Below are 24,502 nucleotides of genomic sequence, written 5' to 3' on the forward strand. Positions count from 1 at the left end.
CGTCATGGACGAGGGACGAGGCCAACCGGATCCGGAAGAAAGCATACCGATTCTTTCTCCGGGACGGATACTTATGGAAGCACCCGAAGAAGAGGAACGACGTCCCGCTCTGGGTGGTGGCGATGAAGGAAGAACAGGAGGAGCTGCTGACGGCCTACCACGACAGCCCTTGGGCTGGTCACCGAGGAACGTGGGCCACGTTCGAGAAGATAAAGGGGAAGTACTGGTGGTCGGAACTGTACCGGGACGTGCATCGGTTCGTGACAACTTGCGAGAGCTGCCAGATGCACTCCGTAGTCCGACATCAGGACGAGCTTCACCCTACGTACCCTCCGACCATCCACTTCAAATGGATGGTAGATCTGGTGACGATGCCGATGGGAGTAGGACAGATGCGGTATCTGGTCCTGGCTCGGGAAGATCTGACGAACCAGGTGGAAGGTCGAGCCCTTCAGAACAAAACAACCGCGGCCATATGTCGGTTCCTAATTGAGGACGTGATATGCCGGTACGGGTGCGTCGGGAAGATCGTGGCTGATCGCGGGGAGTTGGACGCCGAAGAGGCCGAGGAGCTGTTCGACCGGCTAGGAGTCAAGCTCTCGCTTACCACTGCGTACAATCCGGAGGCGAATGGGAAGGTGGAGCGCGGACACGGACCGATCGTCAAGGCGTTAGTTCGGGCATGCGAAGGACAAGTCGGGAACTGGCCACGGCTGTTGCCTTACGCGTTGTGGGCGGACCGAACTACGCACAGTTCGGTAACCGGATTCATGCCGGCAGAGCTCATGTTTGGGCAGAAGCCGATCATGCCAATGGAACGTACGATCTCCTCATGGGCAACCGTGGACTGGAGAGACGAGATGAGCCGGGAGGAACTGTTGACGGCGCGCATACGGCAGCTCGAGCGAAGACCGGAGGACGTGGAGCAGGCTGCGGAAAAGCTTCGGGTGGCAAGGACGAGGAACAAAGCCCGGTTCGACCGAACGCACCGGCTCCGACCGAAGAAGATCGAGGAAGGCGACTGGGTGCTAATCTACGACAGCAGCCTCGACAACCAGCACCGAGCGACACGGAAGTTCGCAAGAAGGTGGTTCGGGCCTTACGTGGTACAAAGCGCCAATGACAACGGGACGTACCATCTGGCGGAACTCGACGGCACGAGAATGGCGATACCGGTAGCTGGGAAGCGGGTCAAAGCGTTCAAGAAGCGTCACGACGACGAGCCGGATCCGGATAACCTGGACCGAGACGACGAACGATCTGAAACCGAAGAAGAACCGACGGGCGGGGAATAAAGGCTGGACCGGTTTTCTCTGGCTCAACTCAATTTGGCGCATGCCGGTGGATGCGCGGTTAGGTGGGGGCGGATGTCGTGAAGAAAATCGTCCACAAGCGGAATCGGTGCACCGGAGCGTAGGAACCGGCTCTTCATGCACGTGCGCCTTACGTTGTACATAGGAGATCCTAGGCAGGTAGATTCGATAGGTAAGAAGTAAAGGGGAAACGGCTCCTTCCTGGCCTATAAAAGGAGGGAGATGAGGAGGAGGAAGGGATCGCGGAGAGTCGAGGACGAAGTGTTGTCGGTTTGTGGGCGAAGGCTTCTCTCTCTCTCTGGCTCGCAAACTCCGTGGCTGCTTTCTGTGCAGGTTTTCGGGAGGCTCGCGCTGCTCTGAGGAATGCCCGAGTGCTTCCGGCAGCACCTCCAACCTACTCTTCTCCTTCTGTGCGTTTACGAACAGGCATCGGCATCTGTTCGCCGGCCTGTTCAGTTGTAACCGACTTCGTGTTTTTGTTGTTTGTCTTTGTTAATACATACATACATTCGTGTCTTTCTGTGTCGCTGTCCCACTTGCGTCTTTGCGTCGAAGGGCCGTGTCCCTGTGGATCTACGCTCACACGTAGAGGGTCTCTTCTCCTTCCTCTCTTGCTCTTCGGTACAGGACCCCAGAGGTCCCGCCTCATTCCACGCATCCGCGAGGAATACCTCAACAACGGAAGGCAGAGCTCTCTCTCTTCGTCTCGAATTGTCGCTCTCTACGGGTGTCGGGAGGTCGTTGCCTCTGCTTCGTGGACAGCCCGTGTGCTTCCAGTAGGGTCGCTCCCTTTGCCCCCTCCTGTTTCTTTGAGTCGTGTGATTGTCGTCGGTGTGCGTGAGTAGGGTCCCCATGTCGGGTCCATCGCTGCTTTGTCAGTTGTAACTGTCGGAGTTTGTAATCTATTGCCATAATAATTAACCGTTACATTCTATATCTCTCTTTCTCGCTTCTACGTGTCGGTGAATCTCTCTCTCTCTCTCGCTCCTCGGTCCAAGACCCCCGTGGTCCCGCCCCTTTCTACACGAACGCGCGTAACAACGCGACAACGTACCAGAGGACGTGGGGTTTGGTGGGGGTGGATGTCGTAAAGATTTTCGCCAACGGTGTGAAAATTGCATGGAATGTACAAAATCGAGTGTGATTCTTCACACACAATATGGAATAATAATAATGAAGATATTATATTATATCTTGGTACGAAAAGATTGATGTCTTCAAGAGCTTCCAAATGCATTTTACTACATGTGAAATGGACAAATGAGTGTCGAGTTATGTGAGTGTAAAGTTTGAGAAGAAGAAGAGAAAAACAAAATTGTGAGATATCCCACATAGATAGGACAAGTTAGGCTCCCACAGTATATAACTAGAGCCAGAAGTTATTACTTTTTGTCTATGTGTGGAGCACAGAATGTTCTTGGAGTAAATTGTGGCTTAACTACTCGTAATGGTTTTGGCAGAGCCGAATCCGAAATCGGAACGGACGAACCGGATCACCGGGTCGGAAGCGGACCAGATAGACGGATCGATCGTATAGGTTGATCGCGATGATTTCGGTGTGAAATGAACAAAATCATCTAAACTAAAAAACCTATTAGAAATTTGTAATCAAAGGGATGCAAGCAAGACTTGAACCTTGCACCTCCAAGATAGGAGGCAATGAACTTACCACTAAGCCAAGACATTTCTTTAGAAATGTTTTTACTATCATGTTAGAGCTTGATTGAGTGACATGGTTATCATGCATCACATGTAATGCATGAGCGCCAAATGGCAAACCTCACATGCATCATATGCATGGGGGCATCTATAAAAGAGTGGATGAAAAAGATCAAAGGGAGCTATGTATGAATTATGAAATTAAGAGAAGAAAATTCGTTATCTAATTGATGATATATCTTGTTCTTCAAATCTAAAATCAAGAGTTCAATCTTAATCTCTCTTTCCATTTCAATCGTTCTCAATTTGTTTCAAATTTGGAATCTTAATCTCAATCTCTCTCTCTCTCAATCCATCTAAAATCATTTCTTGTTAAAGCTAGTGCAAACTTCGAGTCATTCTGACCCAGAACATCGGCGGTTCCGCCTCACGATCCGCGCGTAGTGAACGATCTTCACGACACTGATGTTGCTTGCCAAATTGGCAAGCTACACATACACCTTCAATCTCTTTCTCTTTGAAGGTCGGGAGTCCGATGACAACTCCTTTTGATTGCATTGCCTTGAGCTTTTGGAGGTTGATGTGGCCAATCCGGTTGTGCCACAACTCTATGTCGGTGTCAACTTTGGTGCCTTTTTCATCTTGTACGAGTTGAGAATGAACATTCGGCCCTCTCTTCGTCCACGAGTGACGAGTAGACCTTCTTTCCCAATGAAGCAATCGCCTTGATTAAATCGAATTTGCATCCCTTGGTTAACAATTTGGCCAACGGAGACCAAATTCTTAGTAATGGTTGGTACATGCAAGACATTCTTAATGTAAGTTTGGTTACCTTCTTTTTCGAATGGAACATTGCCGATGTGTCGAAACAGATGAGTAGTGTCGTCTCCAGTTTCAACATAGTCGGGTCGGTCTAGCTCTCGAAGTTCTCAGGACCATTCTTGATGAGGCGTCATATGGTTCGAGGCACCGGAGTCGACGAACCATACGTCTTCCAAACTAGAGGCACTATTCAAAGTAGAAGCCAACATAGAATTTGCTCTATGTCTCATCACGAACATTCCACCATGATCGTCATAGTCAGAGTTGGTGGCGTAATTGGTAAGTTGTCAGCTTGTGGAAGCCGACTCACGCTTCTTCTTTTGGCACTCTTCTTCGTGCTAGCCGATTTTGCCGCAATATCCATATTTGATCGAGGTTTGTCAGCTCGGACCGGAATGGTGGCTCCCCCTTATTCTGAACATTCATCGATTGTTTCCATTTTCTTACCGAAATTGCAAGTTGTTTTCATAAATCGGGCCTCATCTGCCTTGTCCTTGGCCGAATCAGCCTCTTCTTGCACGACCGCATCCTCTTCCTCTGTTTGAGTGTGAGTAAAGCATGTGGCCTTCGGAGGCGTTGCTCCTTGTTCGAACATGGTTTTCTTCGACCAACAACATGGATTGAAGATTGAAGAAAGAGGGAGGATTCTCTCATGCTAGTATGATGATCCTCATCGCGCCGAACTATGGTGCAAGGTCGCCGAGGCATATTTGCACCATCTCATCATCCTCCACATTGACGTTTATCGAGCCAAGCGAATCACAAAGCTCCTTGATCTTCAAGGTGTAGCATGTGATGGACATATGTCTTTGTTGGATATTGTTCAACTCTTGGCGGAGTTGAAGCTTTCTTGCGGTTGTGTTGGCCGCGAAAATCTTCCGTAGATTCCCCCATGCTTCTTTCAACATCTCGGCTGCTCGAATGTAGCCGAGCATGTGGTCATGAACACATGTCGCCAAGCAATACATCACTCAGCTTGCCGCTTGCTCCCATGTTGAGTAATCAGCGTCTTTTGGGTCAGGTCGATTTTCTTGTGCTCCTTTGATGTAGCTCCAATATCCTTGACTGACAAGGTATTGGTGCATCTTGTACTCCCAAGATGCAAAGTTGTTCCTATCTAGCTTCTCGTTAGGGATAGCGCTCCCCATTTGAGTATTCATTGTCGATGAAGATTTATTTCTTCTTTTCTTTTCCTTCTCTCTCGAACACGAGCTATGTAGTCGCACTACGATAATGATGAGTTGGTTCTTCTTGAATGTTGGCGTAGAGCACAACACACAGTCAGAATGAGGCAAGTGGGCTAGATTGATGTTATGGGCATGACCATATAATATCGTGTGGTGAGAATGTACCGTAGTATTCTATACATGTGTATAGAATACTATATTAGTCAACAATCACTCTCTTGGGGAATGTGAAGAGTCAAGACCCATTAGTCATGAGGAATATGAAACTCATTAGTTATGTGTCATAGAATATGATTCGATGACACATAGTTCACGTGTAGAGAGTAGTGGTGTGACTTTTGACCTTTGAGTGCTCATAGATTCTCAAAGGGTGTTGTCACGGACTGGTAATGTCTATGAAAGGTGTGTTCACGCACAATGTTAGGTTGAGCTTGATTCTCAACAAGACCAAATGATCTATAGTTAGATATTTGCAATCATCGCTTTCCTTCATTCTAGATTTGCCTCTAGGCGACTTCTATTTTGTGCTATTTGGATCCGTGAATTCAATTGAATCTTTAAGAGGAATGGATAGCATATAATCTAGTAGCACAGTGAGTATTCCATATCCCTCCATTCCACAGCCCTAAGACACTCCATTTTGTTTAGTCAAGTTTCCCTCCTTAAGAGCACTCTCTTAGTATTCTTTAAGCATCCATTGACATTCTTCTAATTGATCAATTTTTGCCTCTTTAGGGCTTCTTGCAAGACTATTTCCTACTCAAACACCAATCTTCAATATTGAAAAGTTGTCTTTGTATTGCCACCCACATCACGTATTTTTTTGTGCTCATGTTTAGCTATATTAGTTTCACATTGGGACTATTTTCATTATCTTCCAACGTCCATAGAGACCTTCATATGTGTCTCTCCTCTTCATAATCATAACACATTAGATATAGATTCCTTGGTAGGCTTATTTGAATCATCGTCCACCTACTCCAACATGGGTCTCTGCCAACTAGAGCACATTCCACATGTGTTAATAAAGGCAGGCTTCGTATGGTCACATATTGCACCCACATGTATCCATCAATGTGATTACTCGTGGCATATTGAACACTATCTTTGGTTCATTGTAGAAAGTTGTTTGTGGAATGTTTGATTGGACAGTCATTTGGTGCATGACATCAGGCTTTGGAATCACATTTCCTCCATAAGGGAGAATGTGTATTACCTTCACATGGACATCCTCGGTTGGCGAGGCGCCACGATATTTTGTTTCTCTTCGGACATCAGAAAGGGGGAGAGGGAATGAGTGAGTCGAAGGACATCGAGACCATGTAGAAACATTAAAGGTGAAGTTAAAAGGCCCAAAGGGGTTATTAGGTTTAGAAGACCTTGTGTGTGTGGGGTGTGTGTGTGTGTGTGTGTGTATGTGTGGAGGGAGAGGCCTTCTATGTAACAATGGGTAGCAATGGGCGCGATTCGGTTTCAGTTTAGTTCAGTTTCAAGGCAAAGAAACCAAACCAAACCAAACCATTTATGAACTCTCAGTATTTAAACTAAACCATTTAAAACCAAACCGTTTAGGGAAAAGTTAAAACCAAACCTAATCATTTAATAAAAAATTTAAACCTAACCACTTAAATCAAACTAATTAAACATCTAAATAAACAAAAATACATTAAATTAAATAAGCATTTAAGTTAAATTTATTAAATCAATAAAAAACCATTAATTAAACCATTAAATGAATAAACTATTAAGGTAAAAAAGAAAAGGAATGCGCAATTTGCCCCCCCATTTTGGCTATTTGCCCCCCTTAAAAAATAAAAATAAAACTTTTTGGCTATTTTGGCCCCCCTATTTTGGCTATTTTGGCTCAGAATATCATCGTTGTGGTGGATAAGCATAGCGACAATAGAAAAGTCACTTTCAAGTGCTACTATGGGGGAAAATATCGCAACCCTCTAGGCTTGACTGACGATACTCGCAAAAGACAAACAGGGACTCGTCTAATGGACTGCCCATTCTTCGTTAGAGCAAACTTCTTGAAGAAAATGGGACAGTGGACTATTAAAAAGGCAACCATTGTACACAATCATCCTATTTATGACAATCTCGGTGGTATATCAACGGCTCGTAGACTAACTAATAGAAAAAGCCATTGTTCGAGACATGGCAAATGCTAGAACTGATGCGGCTTCAACTTTGGCCTACTTGAGAGAAAAAACCAGAAATCAATGGACCACCAGGAAAGAAATCTACAACGAAAAAGTGGTTGCAAGAGCCGAGTTTCTTGACGGGCGCTCGCCAATTCAAGTGTTGTACGATAAGATCTCCACTGGCGACTTTATCTTCAATTCCAAGGTGAACTCGAATGGCTCAATCAATGGCCTTTTCTTTTGTCATCAAAAGTCGGCAAATCTTGCCAGACGGTTCAATGTGGTATTTGTCATGGATTGCACCTTCAAAACGAATAGATTTGGCATGTCGTTGCTCAACATCGTTGGAATTACGGCCACAAATAGTACGTTCAATGTTGGATTTGCATTCATATGCAACGAGACGGAACCCATGTATGTTTGGGCATTGCAATCATTCAAATTTGTGACAAAGCCATCAGTAGTTGTAACTGATCGAGAACTTGCCTTGATGACTGCAATTGCTATCGTGTTCCCTTTTACAAAGAATTTGCTTTGCATTTGGCATGTCAACAAAAACATTATGGCCTATGCAACGACGAAGTTTGCAAGCACCGACAACACAAACGCCTATATGGACGACTGGAACCAGCTTCTATACTCTTCCAACGAGCTAGATTTTGAGGCAAACTGGGCCACGTTTCAAATGAAATGGCGACCAAGTCATGATGCGCTGGTGCAGTATGTATACAAGACTTGGCTGATTCACAAAGACAAGATTGTACGTTATTGGATTGGTCGCTTCCCTCACTTTGGAATGACCAGCACCTCTCGCAGTGAAGGCAACCATTATGTCGTCAAGAGGGTTTTAGGCATTGTAAATAACGATCTGCTCACTGTATTCAAGAAAATTCGTTTACTACTGGACACACAACTAACAGAATTGAACACCAAAATGGAGTTTGACAAGTCTACACAGGCACATCGACATGCACTCGAGTTCATGAGGCCGCTAGTAAAGAAGATATCCAAACACGCATTAGACAAGTTACTGGAGCAGTACAAGAAAGTTATTCACAACGATTATGGTGATGAATGTATGGGGTTGTTTCGATCAAGTTTTGGTGTCCCATGTTGTCATGACATTTTGAGATGCATCCAAAGAAATCAAAGATTCCATATTGAAGATATTCACTGTCAATGGCACTTGATTGCGTGTTCAGTGGTTCAACACGTCGCTATAGTTTAGCCATGTTTGTCTCCCAGAAGGCGTTTGATGAGGAAAATCGAGCAAAGATTGTATGAAACTGACGATGACCAGGTTGTTGTTCTCATGACACGATTGGATGAAGCAAGTCAGGCACCACTGCAGTCTCTCTCCAATCCAATGGTGGTGACTAGGAAGCGAGGTCACCCTGCAGGGTCGAAGAACAAAAAGGCCAACCAAAGGGAGAAGTCACTATTTGAGTACTCTACCGGTCGCAAATGTTCCAAATGTGGTCAAGCTGGTCACAATGCACGCACTTGTGATATGCATTTGCCCCCCCATTTTGGCTATTTGCCCCTGCAGTACTAAGAATGTTATTGACAATGATTCCTTTTTATGTAATAGTTGATAAACCTTTTTATGAGGTTGTAAAGTGTAATAGTTGATATATATCACAAATTTGTTTTGGCTGAGGTGAGAACTATCACAATTTTTATTTTATTTTTGTAATACAAAGAAGGTTGTATTTGACTTCCATTAATATAACTCATTTTAGCTATTTGGTACTTCACAACAACAACCAAATCACTTGACAAGTCACTGGTTTAATCTCTTTTGCATCCTCTGGCTGGAAGAGGAATACGGTTTTAACAAAGGACCTCTTACTTAACTATGCCCTATCATTCGTTGGGGGGAATAAGCTTGTTGGAAATTCTAGTCTACGACTGCCTTTGTCTTAGACAAGCAGATTTGTTCCAACAAGGTATTGTTTTAAGTGTTATTGGGAAATAAGATATAAGCATTCTCACTTTACTTCGTAGGTGACTCATAAGTTGTATCTTTAGAGAAGTTTCAGGTTACAATGCTTTGTTTGATCCATGGACATAGCTAGACCTATTTAAGTTGCTTGTTTCCTATTTCCACCACCAGACATAAGAGACAACTAACATACAGTGAATATTGCTAAACAAAACAGAAATATACGTGACAAAAGATGGTAAATGATGAACATGTTATCAGATGACACAGAAGACAATGAATTGGCATTAGCATACTATTAACACCACATTATTGTAAGGGGAGAATTAGAATATGGTTTACAGTAAGAGATTCATGTGAAACACAAGCCATCATGTTTGAGATATTATAGATCCCTAGAAAATCATTCAACCAATGGAGACCTTAAGATGGCCACAAAATGAGATATTCAAGATCGATCAAAACATCATTTCTTTGATTTCGATGCATATGAAACAATTAACTATGAGAAAAGTTTGTTATCTTTTCTTTACCCAAGAATGGTTTTCATTTCAAATTCCGTAACAAGAAAATCAGATGATTTTATAGGATAAAAGTCCAGTAGAAATCATCAAAGAGTGACATGGATCCTCAGTTAGGTATAACGAGTGTCTCTCCTGCATAGATGGTATCACCATCGATTCCATTGGCCACTCTCAGAGCGTCCACGGAAACCTACAGTTCAGAAGAAGGAAAGGCATCGTTTTAACTCTTCATCATCAAAGATAGCGCGCCAAGGAGAAGGAAAACGAAGAATAAATGTAAAAGAAAAAGGAATCCACAGAATTGATTGGAAACTTGAGGAAGAAGAAGAAGAAGAAGAAGAAAGAGAAAGAAGGGAGAGGAACTTACGCCATATCTCTGAGAGATATTGAAGAGAGTGTCCCCTTTCGTTTTTTTTTGGGGGGGGGGGGGGGTGTGGTGGTGGTTTAGCCAAAATAGCCAAAAAGTTTTTTTTATTTTTTAGGGGGGGCGAATAGCCAAAATGGGGGGCAAATAGCGCATTCCAAAAAAAATAACCAAAAACCTATAAACCTAAGTTTTAGAACCGAACATAACCAAAACCGAACTGTTTATCGAAAATCCAAACCAAACCAAACCACTAAATTTTTTGGAACCAATAAACCGTTAAACCATGGCTTAACGGTTCGGTTCGAGCCGAACCTTAGCAATGGGCTCGGTTTCGGCTCAAACCGAACCGAACCGTGTGAAAAAGCAAGGGAAGACGGCAAAAGCTTCTACGCCGGCGGCGATGGAGGAGGGGGCTGTCCTTTTCGCCCACGACAGAAGCGCAGGAACGGATAAGGAAGGAAAACGAAGGAGACTGTTCTGTTCTTGTTCTGTTCTGTTCTGTCCAAAATAAGAAAAGGAAGAAGATTGGTTGGTGTTGGCAGAAGGTTAGCCACAGGCCCTGTTCTGAGTCAAGAGCAGGAAAACCACGCAACTCCCTGTGTCCATCTCTCTCTCTCTCTCTCTCTCTCTCTCTCTCTCTCTCTCCATGGCAACTCCATCCACAGATCCATTCCTAGGGTTACGCATCCCTCCTCAGCTCGACGGCTATGGCCCTGCAGCCGCCGCCGAAGCTCCCTTCTTCGTCATCATTGGAGGGAGGCAGAGGAGGCGGAGGATCTCTAGTTCCCGAATCTTGGCCATTTCATCACCGCCATCATCATCATCATCATCATCATCTTCTGCTCGGACTCTCCTTCGACGCCGTGGTAGCCCTGCCATAGATGTTCCTTCTATTGATCCCAAGTCCAGCACTGCCATGGACGAGCTTGACCTCGAGCGTGGTGTCTGTATACCTTTCCGAAAGTACACACCGGAAGGAGTAAGTTCCTTTCGTCTTTTACTACTTGTAACTCCACTCTACCCGCTCTCTGTTTTCGTTCTCTTCCGACATGTATTGTTCTGCTAAATAATTTCCAGCTACACCCACATGTACAGAAAAGAGTGTAAATTAGAGGGAGTCTTACGACTGGGTAATCACTACCATTAAAAATGGTCTCTTTTGTACAGGTCCGGAAGAGAGTTGTAGATTCTCCTGATTCGTTTTTCTCGGTCATCTCACGGGGGGCAGAGATTCTTTTCAAATTGGGATACTACTGGGGTAGCCTCTCCTACGATTGTCTCATTGGCAAGGGCGAAGAGATGGTGGCATACAGAGCGGAACAGTTGAGGAATCTGCTCTGTGATCTAGGACCCTCTTTCATTAAGGCTGGTCAGGTAGTCATTTCTTAGTGAGGCTTCATCTGGAAGTTGTGTACATATTTTGCGGCGTTGTTACCGATTTATTTTTTAATGCAGGTTCTGGCAAACAGGCCGGATATTATTCGTCAGGATTATATGAATGAGCTTTGCATATTGCAGGATGATGTTCCAGCATTCCCAAACAAGGTGTGATCAAGTAGTTCCATTGTTTAAAATTCATGTTGATATAATGAGAGGATTTGATGCATATTGCCTCATATACGTTGTTGTATCTATTTAGATTGCATTTGACATCATAGAGGAGCAGTTGAATGCACCTCTTGAACAAGTATTCAGTAAGATATCAGCAGAAACGGTTGCTGCTGCGAGTTTGGGGCAGGTGTACAAGGCCACTCTCCGCAGCACAGGAAGTGAGGTTGCTATTAAGGTATTGCCTTTCCTCAAGATTCATTAGGGAGAACCCCTGAATTGATTTTTCACAGTTGTCTACATCTGAACTAGATGATATGTTCATTGTGCTCTCTGTAATTTTTATTTTGTAGTAAATTCATTCGCTATTGGATAAAATAATTGTTTGGCAACTTGCAAGATTCCGTTATTTTTCTGAAACATAAATAATAGGCATAGTTTATGCCAATTGTGATCCTGATCATATGATCTCGATTGACAAAGCAGTTTTAATGTCTCCCATACATGAGAACTGTTTGCATCACGCGAGAGTCGAGACCATTTCCATTTTGGAGCTCTAGTATGGCACATGATTCATGTTCTTCAAGTTTCTTTTTCAAATATAAATAAAGTTCAAAACAATGGGGTCAGTGGACAAGTGGGCTGATATTTGTTTTTTAGGAGGCGGCACTTGGCAATATGAGAAAAATTGGCATGAAAAAACCTCTTTTTATGTAGAACTTGAAACTCAGTTTTAGATCTTATGGAGAGTCAGTTTAGAGTGCTGGAATCAGCAGGAGTAGCTGATTTGATTTCTTTTCTATTATGCATAGTGGAGAGCCATGAAATTGCTATGTATGGGTTTTAGTTGCTGAAACAGGCTTTAACAACTGGTTCTGTTTTGAGAGTTTGGACTCAATCTTATCGTGTGTCCCTCTATTAATTAGCAATAAAAAGAAATACCAATAGGGGTGCCAATATTTGCGAATAGGTTTCAGCTTCTCTGTGTAGGAGTAATCTAGCTCCGTGGATGTGAAGTTAAGGCTTAGTCAGTCTTAAAGCTTAAGGATATTTTTCATCGTTTACATGAGGTGTGTGTGGTTAGGAAACTCAACTAAATTGGTGGTTCACTGAGTATTACAGTCCTTTGGAAGTTTTACATGTTTAAGGGCCATACGACTTAAACACAAATTCTCTCACATGGGATGATTTAGTGTCGATAGCATCAATCACATTGCCATTATATGGTGTTTTGTCAAAAGAGGCATGAAGTCAAGATATTATTGAATGATGATGTTGCAAACCACTCATGAAATGTTGCCTTTATTATTTACTTCCTGTTGTATGCCTTGTATATGGTAATAAAAATTTTACCTAAGAAAAATATTCTTCATTCTGACTTCCACTTTCTTTGAATGCATCATTCCGTTTTTGGGTTCTGTCGTTGAAGACTAATATGTGTTTATTAAAGTGGAGAATACTGTTCTTCTGATGTAGTCATAAAACTTCCCTTATCATGCCTTGGATTTTTAACAGGTTCAGCGACCAGGAATAGAGCCCATCATATACAGGGATTTATTTCTTTTCAGGACATTGGCGTCCTTCCTAAATGGTGTGAGTCTGAAGAAGCTTGGTTGCAATGCAGAGCTTATTGTAGATGAATTTGGTGAAAAGCTTCTTGAAGAGCTTGATTACACACTTGTGAGTTGCGATTAGCCATCTCGGTGTACATGATGCAGTCTGCGTCAAAACTTTCTTTTGAGGAGAAGAATCCTCTCAAGAAAATTTAATTTCGGTTGGTCTTTTGATGTGACATGTTTTTAATGCAGGTGCTGGTGGTTTTTGGTTCTACTGTGTAGGAAGCTCGCAATATCAAAGATTTCTTGGAAAATTTTAAGAACGACCGAACAGTAAAAATACCAGAAGTGTATCAAGATCTATGTGGACCGAAAGTTCTTGTAATGGAATGGATAGATGGAATACGTTGCACTGATCCACAGGTTTGCTATCAATCAATCAATCTATATTCTTTTTAATATTGAAAAACGGTTAATGTGGTCACCATATCGATCAAGCCTGAAATCCCATGTTATGAAAAGCTGTATCTACTAAATGCAGGCTATTAAAGATGCTGGGATAAATGTGCCTGCCTTTATAACGGTGGGAGTGAGTGCAGCCTTAAGACAATTACTTGAGTTTGGGCTCTTTCATGGTGATCCACATCCAGGGAACATTTTTGCCATGCGAGATGGACGCATTGCATATGTGGACTTTGGAAATGTTGCAGTCTTAAGTCAGGTAAGTTCATGGAGTACCAACACTTTTATTCTCTTGCTGTAGCAATAGTTACCATTTGATTTCTCTTAACCTAGAAGTTACTTTGATGTCTTATCAAAACAGCAAAATAAGCAGATTCTGATCGATGCAGTGGTACATGCGGTTAATGAAGATTATGTGGAGATGGCAAATGATTTCACAAGGTTGGGATTCCTTGCACCTGGGACAGACTTGACTCCCATTGTACCGGCTTTAGAAGCAATTTGGCAAAACTCTACTGGGAAGGGATTGTCTGACTTCAATTTCCGTTCTGTAACTGGTAAAAATCTTGCTCCTTCATTCACATATAGTTTGAGACATGCTTTATGAACTGATGAAATGTGGTTGCAAGTATCTGATTTTCCACATTCCATCAATTTGATTTTACATCTCGAATGGGAAAAGTTCTTTATGAACTAATTCATAGATGAGAAATGTATATATGAACTAATTGACTGATTTTTGGTATGCTAAGCCCCAAGATGTTCTCAATCTCAAAATTGAATGTTTTTTTAACGGTTTGTTTTTGAGTGGATCAAGTCAAGTTTTGGAACCAACCTTGTGAGGATTTCACTAAGTATTTAGAAGTCTCCCATCAATCCACATCCCTGACCTCCTGTTTTTGACTGCCGAGTAATGATGGCAATGACAACTAACGTAAGATGACAGCCACCACCACAACTGCCCCAATAATCACTCCTCTCTTCACCCCACCGTTACTTGGTAAGCTAGTGTTAGAAGGGGAGACCAACAACTTCATCAATAGAGTAATGCCATCGGTGGCATAGCCATTCATGAGAAGCCATGTGGTAAGATTACCCTAAGGAAGCTCCATCATTCACCCTATATGATGCAGCAATATAATCACTGGTATCCAAGCAGATTTCTTTGCACCCCTCTATATCATTAGCATTACTTGAGTTCAAGTCATTGTAATTATTATCACTTTTCTTGTTTTCAGTCATGTAGAATAACCCATAACTAGTACTGGATGAGCCAACTATAGCTAATTACTTTAGAGCTTATGAAACCAGGCATATAGGCCCAAATTGCAGCTTACCCAAATATATTTCACATCCAATATATATGATCATGTAAAATCAGAATAGTAAAGCCAATGGAATGAAACAACTATGTCCAAACTGCAAATTTAATTCAAACTTACCTCTGCTGGTCTCCATTAAGCCAGGTCGTAAGGAAATCAAGGAAAGGATAAGATGGTGGACCTTTTCCTTTTCAGAAATTTCGGGAAGTTGTAATTATTGGTACCTCTAAAAGTATATTGACATGATAGAACAAATATTCCACTCACAGCATCTTCCAACCAGAATACTGTACCATAGACAAGGTGAAGAAAGTCTCCTAAATTCTTTTTATAGACACAAGTCTAGACTCCAGAATCCATGAGTGTTAAAATGATGGTGGGTATTGTAAAATATGCTAATAGAAATATGGGAGCCCATTTTATGGTCGGAGAAATCTTTTGTTTCCACAGATGGTTATTGCTTTGAATCTTGGCCTTTGGTTAGATAAAGATTTTGTCTTGGTGACATATAAGTATGGCGACCCACATACTTGATCTGCTGGGTATTTTTTGAAACTACGCATTCCGACCAAAATCATGCAAAGAAATAATGCTAATCAGTTTGATCCTTGAAGAGTTTATTTATTTGATATGTAGCGTTTTATATGTATTGCTGTGTATCACACTGAGGTCATTGTTGGGTTTTATAGCCAAATTCAACCAGATGGTATATCAGTATCCAATAAGAATTCCTGAAAGATTCTCTCTAGTCATACGCTCTCTTCTAACTCAAGAAGGAATATGTCTAACACTTCAGCCAGATTTTAAGTTTCTGGAGGTAACCAACAGCAGTCTACATGTTTTTTATTTTGGAATCGGGGATCAATGTAAACAATCATTTATTCACTATTGATGGTATAGGTCGCCTACCCATATGTTGCCAAGCGTTTATTGACTGATCCGGATCCTGCCCTACGTGAGCGTCTAATCCAGGTATGGTCTTTACATTGTAATTTGTGGGGCTATTCCATGCTGGAATACTATCCCTGTGCAGATGAGCATATGAATAATCTAGGGTTAAATTTGAAGTTAATTAAAAGGTTGAATCAGCATCTGATACAGTAAATGTTTGAATTAATTCAAATGTATGAATGCATGAATGTTTTGACTGTTTTTTATCAGGTTTTATTCAAAGATGGGTTATTCCAATGGAAGCGACTTGAGAACTTGATCACGCTTGCAAGGGAGCAAGTCGAGATGATGACTCCACTACAAGCAAGGAGTGGGTAAGATATCTTTATATGATTTTGTTTCTTTCTTCTAATCCTTCATTGGAGGTTTTACAATACAAGGTCAAATTTGCAGGCGTGATGTGATAAGATCTTCAAATTCGAGTGTTGCAAAATTGGATCTCACAGATACAATAAAGGATGGTGCCAAGGTTGTACTCACAGATGCTGCGATAAGACGACAACTCATATTGGCATTTACTGAGGATTCGAGATTACACGTCCGTGAGGTCAGTAACTGCATGGTACTTAAATAATTGAATGAACGTTGTATAACCACTTAATTTCCTGTCCTTGATGATTGAGTCACACTACCAGTAACACCGTCGGATCTGGTCTGACCACATTAGGGGTGGTTTGCACACCTATTCTACTTTTTAATTGGAAGATATTTCTCCTGTGGTTGTATATTTTGGTTTGGGAAATTAACAAGATCACAAATGGACCTGAATTGGGATTTTATTATTAAATGTGTTAACGATGCTCTTAATGTCCTCAGCTCATGGATATTTATCGACTTGTTGAAGGAGAGTTTAATGTGGGAAATCTGGTGCTGGATGTAGTCCAAGGTCTGTTTGTCTCTCTCACACACATTTATATTCTATGTTTGTATATGTGATCATTGCATGCATAGACATTGATACATGCAAACAAATTCTCCATATCATACATTCATAGTATACATGTGTAATGTACTGTATTAAGAAACTCAGATGTACATTTTAATTACTTTAGCTGGCTAATAATAATAATAATAAAACTGTCCACCAGGAATACCTGCTGCAACCAGGGATGTGATGCTATCCTGGAGTGACTCAATTCTTCTTGATAACTGATCTATATATATATTTCATGCCAAGAATGGATGTAACCGTGAACTCATTACCGCATCACGGTGAATACAGGATGTAATATAAATCATTTCGTTATGACCCAACCGATTTGAAATCATCAAGAAGAGTGTATTATAAAGACCACACTTTAGAGAAGAAAGGTACAGGATATTAATCGATATTTGTATGTATAAATGTATTGTGTTGTAGTCTTCATATTGTGTATAATTATAGTGATTTGATTCATCAAACTATGTCACATAATCGACACTGTTGTAACTTGTAATTTGTCGTTTTTATTTTATTTTATGAGTTTCTCTATGAATACATTATTTTATCTTCTCTAGGTTATTTGTGGTTTTAATTTAGAGAAAGTGGGGGTGATTTTTTGTTATTACATTATCTTTGCGAGGAAAATATTTTGTTTGAATGGATGGATCACAATTCATGAGTAAATGTGGAATATTCCATTTGAATGTAGATACTAGTAGATGATTATTCTTGATATAATTTTTCTTGTAATCTCAATATGTAATCATCATTCACACAACCCCCATTTGGCATAATTTTCTAGTTGAATTTATGTATAGAAAACCAAAAGTGGCCAAACAGTTGGCAAGAAAAAAGGATCCAATTAAAGCAAGGCAATTTGGAGAAAGTAATACAAATGTAGTATTGTGAGTTCTTTGAACTCTTACCTAAGCTATTGACCAACTATTCACTATAGCACCACCAACAATGAGATGCCCTTTCTTGAACTAGCTCCTCTAGTTTACCATGCTCTTTTGCAATCCTCACAAGATCAAAACTAGTCTCACCTTTTTCATTTGTACTTTCAAGTCTCCCAAAGTTTGATTTTTAATACAAGCAGTGAGTTTGTGTATAGTTAATCCCAATACTCTTATATGGATTGTCATTTGCATTCTTTACATGATGGCAAATAGCATATGTTACCCACAACCAATCTTATTGGTTATATGAATATGATCAGTAGTAGCAATGAGCCTGATTTCGCCTCAAACCAAACCAAACCGTTAAGCCATGGTTTAAAGGTTTATAAGTTCCAAAATAAGTAAATGGTTTGGTTATAATTATTAATAAACGGTTTGGTTTTAATTCAGTTTGGTTCTAAAGCTGGGGTTTATCGGTTTATAGGTTTAAGTGGTTTGGTTTAAAGGTTTTTAGGCTAACTTTTTTTATCTCGTAAATGTTTATGTAATTTAATGGTTTAATTATGTTTTTTATTTATTTAATTCACTTAACTTAAATGTTTATTTAATCTAATGGCTTAATTAATGTTTATTTATTTATTTAAACATAGACATTTATTTTATTTAGTGTATTTTTATTTATTTAATTTTTTAATTAGTTTGGCTTAAATGTGGTTAAGTTTAAACTTTTTATTAAATGGCTCGGTTTGGTTTCAACTTTTCCCTAAACGGTTTTGGTTAAAATTGTTTGGTTTACCTTTTCTTAAATGGTTTGGTTTTATGGCTTGAAAGTTCATAAACGGTTTGGTTTAGTTTTTGTTTATATAAATGGTTTGGTTCAGTTCAGTTTGGTTTTAAGGCCAAGAAACCAAAACCAAACCGAAACCAAACCGGGCCCATTGCTAATTAGTAGCAAGAATAAAATCGCCTCCTTTATTTAGACTCTAGAATAACATATGTAGTTGATATTCTCAGAGACAATTGAAAATAGAGAGGTTGCAAAGCACTCATGTAGGATGTAGATTTATTTTATAAATAGTTGGCCGAAGGTTCTTCTGCACAAAAAACTTTAACACTTAAACATAAATTGTGAGACAAATTCAACAAATATAGTTTTACCCATTTGGGATTTGAATATGTTTTTTGAACATTAAACTTCTTTGAATTCATGTTGTGCATGTGCAATCACCATATCTAGATAAAAGGTTAGGTGTTAGTGCATCTTGAAACAATGGTGGTGATATGGAGAAGAGGGTTTTGCTTTTGGTTTGGTACTAGGTGAATAACTACCAAGCCTGATAGTCTTTATTCATCCGAAAGTTTTCTACTCATGACCTTTCATGGTGAACCAACAAAAATGGACAAGATATTTAACTAGCTTATGAATGAGATAAATGTAAATTTCTAGTCCAACCCCAACATGACATTGGCTAGGTTGGTACGTAGTTTCTTGAGGACGTGAATCTAGTCATGGTTGAGAGTCTTGATTTGACTGATTATTTGAACATTTAAATTCATGCTTGACCTTGCCATCAACTTGTTATGCTCACAAACCATGGTATCTTGGTCATCCAACATTTGAAGTTCATCAACCATGATAAGATACATAGGTTCCGTTCATTTTTAGGAAGGAGCCCATCTCAAAATCCCTTTAACATCTTTAAAAAGTACAACAATCCTTTCACACTTAAGGGACAAACACCCTTTGCATGAAGAATGCAAGCAAACTAGAAGAATGATTGACTACTTGTTTTTGTTGCATAAATACAATTTGGCAATAACCCTTGTTAGGTAAGGATTTTTTCTATTTTTACACGATGTTAACTCTAACCTCTAAGGCCATCCTCTTTGTGAGAGTCACATATAATACTGTATGGTAAAGTGATTGATGGCCCTATAATTGATTGTTATAATCTTGCGTTGAGCTTTTTTTAACATCCTTCGATGTATTGATCAAACACTAATCATCGATTGACGGACAAATTCAACTTGGAGCACTAACATTGTACTTGTGCTAAGAAATGGCTCCACTAGTGGCATTAACCTCATAGCACACATAAAATAAAGAAATAAAAGAAAAGAAAAAGAGGACGGTTAGACAACCTTTGAAAATGTAAGTTCTAACCAATTCCCCCATCCTACCTAGCCTATTGGCTTAAAGAAGAGAACTCCACCACACCACACATTTATCCCATAAAAAAAAAGCAACAAAAAAAGGTATGTATTAGAGGTGCAAAGTGTTGGCCCAAGGGTCACAATCCAAATGTTACAAGGACGGCCATCTTGTCGAATGTAATAATTATTTTGTGATATTTATGCCTTACATTAGACCTTAGGATTGAATGGCTAAAAAGTGTACATACGAATGTGCTGCACGGAGATGAGGGGGTCTTCACGTACAAAAAGTAAATATCAACGATGAAAGAAAAGAAAAAGTCGAGGTGTTTGCTCCCCCCTACATGGGGGTTTAGCATTTGACGTAAACGTGAATGAATGAATACTCATAGGAAGAACCCTAACCCTAACCTATCCCCCCCCCCCCCCCCAAAACCCAAAAGTCGCCCGGTTTTGGGTTCATGGGTGGGGTGGATAGAGATATGATGGAGCATCGATGACAGAGAGGTAGATCGGACCAAAGGAGGTGTGGCATGCATGGCGTACTATAGAAATGAAGAAAAGGACAAATCGATGCAACATCACAAGAGCTTAGCCTACTTCTTGAGACACAAGAGTGCAACCTATCGACAATCTGGGCGTATAGATATATACATGCATGCATACAATACATACATACATACATACATAAAGCCATACATATATGCATACATAAATCCATAAATCCATACATACATACATACATACATGTATAGCCATATATACATCCATACATACATACATACCTACATACATAGAGCCATACATAGAGCCATACATACATACATACATAGAGCCATATATACATACATACCTACGTTCATACATACATACATACATACATACATACATACATACATACGTTCATACATACATACATACATACATACATACATACATACATACATACATACACTCATACATAACATGAATGAATGAATGATATGTGATATGATCATGATATATGGGCGTTTGAAGAAGAAGAAGAAGAAGAAGACAGACATGCAGTGAGAGTAGGGTTTTGAGATACAGAGACAGAGAGGAGAGGGCCTACACACCCAGCCGCGCAGAGCTCCCCATAGCTATGGCGAGTGCCACCATAGCTCTCTGCGCTGCACCCCCCGTCGCTTCCGATTCCTCGTCTTCTCCATCTCCACGCCCCCCTGTTTCTTCTAGTCTCAATTTCCATGCGACGAGGCCATCTGCTCCTCGACTCATTTCTGTGCGCACCTGCGGATTCTCTCCTGCTGCACGTGTCCGTGGCCTTCTTCTCCATCCATTCCCCTCTCGTCGCAGTTTACTGATCTCTACTGCATCGGTATCTCTCTCTCTCCCCATATATATATATATATATATGCGCTTCTCTCCCCTTGACCTTTTGGTACTGTTTCTTTGCTTGACTTCTAAAAGATTTCAAAGCATCATGTAGGAATACACCAAGCATCTATTTTTGCTTGTATTGGAATAACTAATGGAAAGCCTTGCTCCTTGTGCTGAAAACCTGTTTCGAGTAGATTGCCATTGTATGCTTTATATCAGGCCTCGTCATTGGCCTGAGTCAGAAGTGCACGCTGTTAGATGGTTATCTGATCTATACGTAATCTGTCCATTACTGCAAAGATTAAGTCTTTTAAATAAAAAAAGTCGAATGATCAATGTCATTTTGTTTCTGTGATTTTCTTGTTTTGTAATTTTATGGGGAATTCTAGCGGCCATAATTTACTTTCCTAATGCATTTCTGTGGATACATGATCATAGGGAGAGGGCGAAGTAGAAGGAAATGACACAAGGACTACTGATGCTTCAGTTGATAATGAAGGCACCAATGAGCCAAAAACGAATGAAGAATCACAGACCACTGAGAAGTTTCCAGGGGTGTTACGAGACACTACCGAACAGCTGAAAGAGCAAGCAGAGAAAGCAAGAACAGTTATACTTGAAACAGCAAAGGAGACAGCAGCAGTGATAGCTGCAACAGCACATGAAACAGCGGAGAAGAGTAAGGGGAATTTTTCGTACATTGCAGAAAATGCACCGGAGCCTTTCAAGGAAGTCGCTGAAACTGCTCTGAAAGCTCATTCTGCTGATACACCAAAAAGATTTGCTAAAATTCATGACTTCTGCCTTGGCATCCCATATGGTAAGAATTCAGAGAAATACCAAAAAATTACCCCTCCTTTTTCACCAATTTATAAGAATATCTCTCTTGTTAGAAATGTTTTGAAAACAGAGGGTTTATTCTTGTAAAGATCCAAATATTGAGGGGTAATTTCTGTTCTCTAAGAGAAAAAGCAAAAACTATAATTTGTTTTTTTATGGAAAATAAAAACTATCATCTCACACTTTTAGCTATCCAGTAGTTCATTTTCCTATTCAATATTGCCTCAGTCTTCATGACCTATTGTCGAGATAGACTTACGTCAATACTAGTAATTCGGTTTCTCTTTGCTCTTTATCCAATAGATGAATTCATAGTTCTGGAATGTAGTAATGATAAAGTAACTGCTATTTTTATACTACCGGTGCTAAGCTACTCCTAATTTGATTTGTGTGTATGTCCTGAAGAGATGCTATTAATGTCTTGCACCTTCTAAATAAACTTTGCTATAAGAGTTTCTACAAATTGGTCAATGATTCAATGCTTGCTTGTAGGTGCTTTGCTTGTGACGAGTGGGTTGCTTTGGTTCATCATATCTGGTAGCACTGCAGCAATTCGCTTTGGTGTTATTTTGGGGGGAATTCTTCTAGCATTGAGCATCTCAAGTTTGAAAACCTGGAAGGAAGGAAATTCTTCAAGCTCTTATATTAAGGGACAGGCAGGTAAGGATAATGCTTCATGAAGAACATTAATATATCTTGTTTCATGTAGCCAGTTTGTATTTTGACATTTATTTGTTGTATTATTTTGTATGCAGTTATATCATTAATTATTGCGGTTAGGGAAATTCGAAGATTTTACCAGGTATTTTCGTTTTACATCCCTCATCTTCCTTTTGGAAAGGAGAACAAGCACCATGAACATGAATGGTGCTTTTTATGACTTGATGATTGTTGTGGATGTTTGCCTAAGGATGGTCTTGTTGCTATTTACGGGCACTCAGCAAATAAACGATATTTCTTTTTTCTTATCTCCTACGTTTATGTTGCGTGATATGCATAACTTTGCCCATTCTCCTTGTTTCAATAAGTGGTTTCTATGAACTTGATTCCATGCTACTTTTGAGCCTAATTTGGCAATGAGTTGCAGTATGCTATCTGGAATGTGGAGGTTGTGCATTGTATTTCATAGCAGTCTATATACTGTGTCCTTTTGTAGCAACCATTTATTTCAACGTTTAGTTTATAATCTTGGGGCTTGTTTGCCTAATGGTTCTCCTTTTCTCCACTAATTGAGAAATTTAACCAATTAATCTCTTTTAAGCTTTAGTTCACATTAAAAAGCATGATGATCTATGTGATTAAATTACAATAATCTGGCTTTGTGTTATTAATCAGGATTAATTGTTCGGTGCTGCTAGTGGCAATACTGAGCCTTTGTCAATATAAAGGGCATGTTTCTTACATAATTTCATAGGGGCACTGTCCCTTGACATGCCTGTCTCCCTATTGGAAATTTTACTATTTTCTGTCACTCCTATTCGTTGGCATTTCTTTTTTGTGAAAGCTGAATAACCCCCACTCCTAGACATCTATGTGTCAACTCATTACTCGCATAAGAAAGCCTGGAATCTGTCTTTCTACTCGCTTGTTAAGTTTTTAAGTGATGTGCTATGCTAATATGCGGTTTGGCGTACCATTCCATGGCTAGTTCCCCTGCCTGATCTGCCCTCATAAAGTGCATTTTACTCAGAGACTTAAATGTTTTCAATGCCAAGGATTTTTAGTATTGAATTTAACCACCGTTCATGCTTGATTATCTTGGCAATCCTACTTTTTCCGATGTCCTCAAAACAACAGATTCAAGCATTGGAATATGCATCTTGTATAAATCAACCTAATCACCCACACCTACCTTATTTCCAACTACCTTATTTTTATATTGTTTATCAAGTCACTCAAAATGTTTATTTATATGTTCTTTGCAGTTCAAAGCTTTGCCAACTGCATTTGTAGCTCTTATCAGGTATGTACAATGGAAATGGATTTAAATTGCAATTTAAGAAGAAATTGAGAACATTAAAGTTATAAACAGTTATTTCGAAGATTTGCCATGCTGCCAATTTATTCATCGTATGTCTTTTTGCAGTACGGGAATGCTTGGATTTTATTGTTACGTCTACCTTGCTGGAGGGAATCCGCCAAAGAAAGCAAAGGCAGCATAATTATTTGAGATTTAACTCTCAATCTCATAGCATAACAAGTGAATGCTTATTTTTGTAGAATTGATATGAGTTCGAAGATCATGAAGCTTGTTAGATGTTGAAAAATAAGGCTGCTCTTTATGGCATATGGTGGTAATCCTCAAAACTAGTAAACCAGTGACCATAACTCATAAGAAACTCTAGTAAAAGTCAAAGCCATAGGGTACCAACCATTGACTATTAAATTCTGGCCTACAAGTATTTTTTTTAGAAAGAATAATTGTATCGCTGTTTTGGGTGGTTTCTTATTCTTAGGATTGCCATCTTATTTGAGTTGGTACATGATAATGAATTTTTTCCTTATATTGCATTTCTTTATCATAA

The 24,502-nt window shown here is 40.2% G+C and overlaps 3 protein-coding genes and 1 long non-coding RNA gene across 4 annotated transcripts; 3 read left to right on the plus strand and 1 right to left on the minus strand.

Moving 5' to 3' along the window:
* Positions 1 to 7,141: 7,141 nt before the first annotated feature.
* LOC147865454 (PKS-NRPS hybrid synthetase cheA-like) lies at positions 7,142 to 8,356 on the plus strand. Its single transcript, XM_087318668.1, has one exon. It carries the CDS (start codon positions 7,142 to 7,144, stop codon positions 8,354 to 8,356), a length of 1,215 nt encoding a protein of 404 aa, XP_087174794.1.
* Positions 8,357 to 9,571: 1,215 nt separating this feature from the next.
* On the minus strand, positions 9,572 to 10,003 carry LOC147865455 (uncharacterized). Its single transcript, XR_015529656.1, has 2 exons — positions 9,965 to 10,003; positions 9,572 to 9,787 (listed from the first exon to the last, which is right to left on the minus strand). It is a non-coding gene; the product is annotated as an uncharacterized LOC147865455 (long non-coding RNA).
* Positions 10,004 to 10,586: 583 nt separating this feature from the next.
* On the plus strand, positions 10,587 to 17,295 carry ACDO1 (Protein kinase superfamily protein). The gene is made up of 14 exons (XM_087318266.1): positions 10,587 to 10,943; positions 11,132 to 11,338; positions 11,420 to 11,509; positions 11,604 to 11,750; positions 13,028 to 13,192; positions 13,351 to 13,491; positions 13,610 to 13,789; positions 13,892 to 14,087; positions 15,542 to 15,669; positions 15,753 to 15,824; positions 16,014 to 16,117; positions 16,197 to 16,350; positions 16,620 to 16,689; positions 16,892 to 17,295. Exons 1-14 carry the CDS (start codon positions 10,611 to 10,613, stop codon positions 16,954 to 16,956), a joined length of 2,052 nt encoding a protein of 683 aa, XP_087174392.1. The 5' UTR covers positions 10,587 to 10,610; the 3' UTR covers positions 16,957 to 17,295.
* A 3,513-nt stretch (positions 17,296 to 20,808) lies between these two features.
* Positions 20,809 to 24,502, plus strand: LOC147865457 (uncharacterized). Its single transcript, XM_087318267.1, has 6 exons — positions 20,809 to 21,135; positions 21,576 to 21,957; positions 22,470 to 22,637; positions 22,733 to 22,779; positions 23,903 to 23,940; positions 24,064 to 24,502. Exons 1-6 carry the CDS (start codon positions 20,902 to 20,904, stop codon positions 24,137 to 24,139), a joined length of 945 nt encoding a protein of 314 aa, XP_087174393.1. The 5' UTR covers positions 20,809 to 20,901; the 3' UTR covers positions 24,140 to 24,502.

The sequence above is a fragment of the Azolla caroliniana genome, unplaced genomic scaffold (genome assembly GCF_043228905.1).
Source record: "Azolla caroliniana isolate FFs.n. ecotype wild unplaced genomic scaffold, voAzoCaro1.0.p SCAF_4, whole genome shotgun sequence".
NCBI classification, from domain to species: Eukaryota; Viridiplantae; Streptophyta; class Polypodiopsida; order Salviniales; family Salviniaceae; genus Azolla; species Azolla caroliniana.

Coding starts and splice junctions, on each gene's coding strand:
- LOC147865454 (XM_087318668.1), top strand. CDS start 7,142: ATGGCAAATGCTAGAACTGATGCGGCTTCAACTTTGGCCTACTTGAGA.
- ACDO1 (XM_087318266.1), top strand. CDS start 10,611: ATGGCAACTCCATCCACAGATCCATTCCTAGGGTTACGCATCCCTCCT. Junction 15,670..15,752: donor CAGATTTTAAGTTTCTGGAG/GTAACCAACAGC, acceptor TTGATGGTATAG/GTCGCCTACCCATATGTTGC. Junction 16,690..16,891: donor GGTGCTGGATGTAGTCCAAG/GTCTGTTTGTCT, acceptor ACTGTCCACCAG/GAATACCTGCTGCAACCAGG.
- LOC147865457 (XM_087318267.1), top strand. CDS start 20,902: ATGGCGAGTGCCACCATAGCTCTCTGCGCTGCACCCCCCGTCGCTTCC. Junction 21,136..21,575: donor TACTGATCTCTACTGCATCG/GTATCTCTCTCT, acceptor ACATGATCATAG/GGAGAGGGCGAAGTAGAAGG. Junction 21,958..22,469: donor CTGCCTTGGCATCCCATATG/GTAAGAATTCAG, acceptor GCTTGCTTGTAG/GTGCTTTGCTTGTGACGAGT.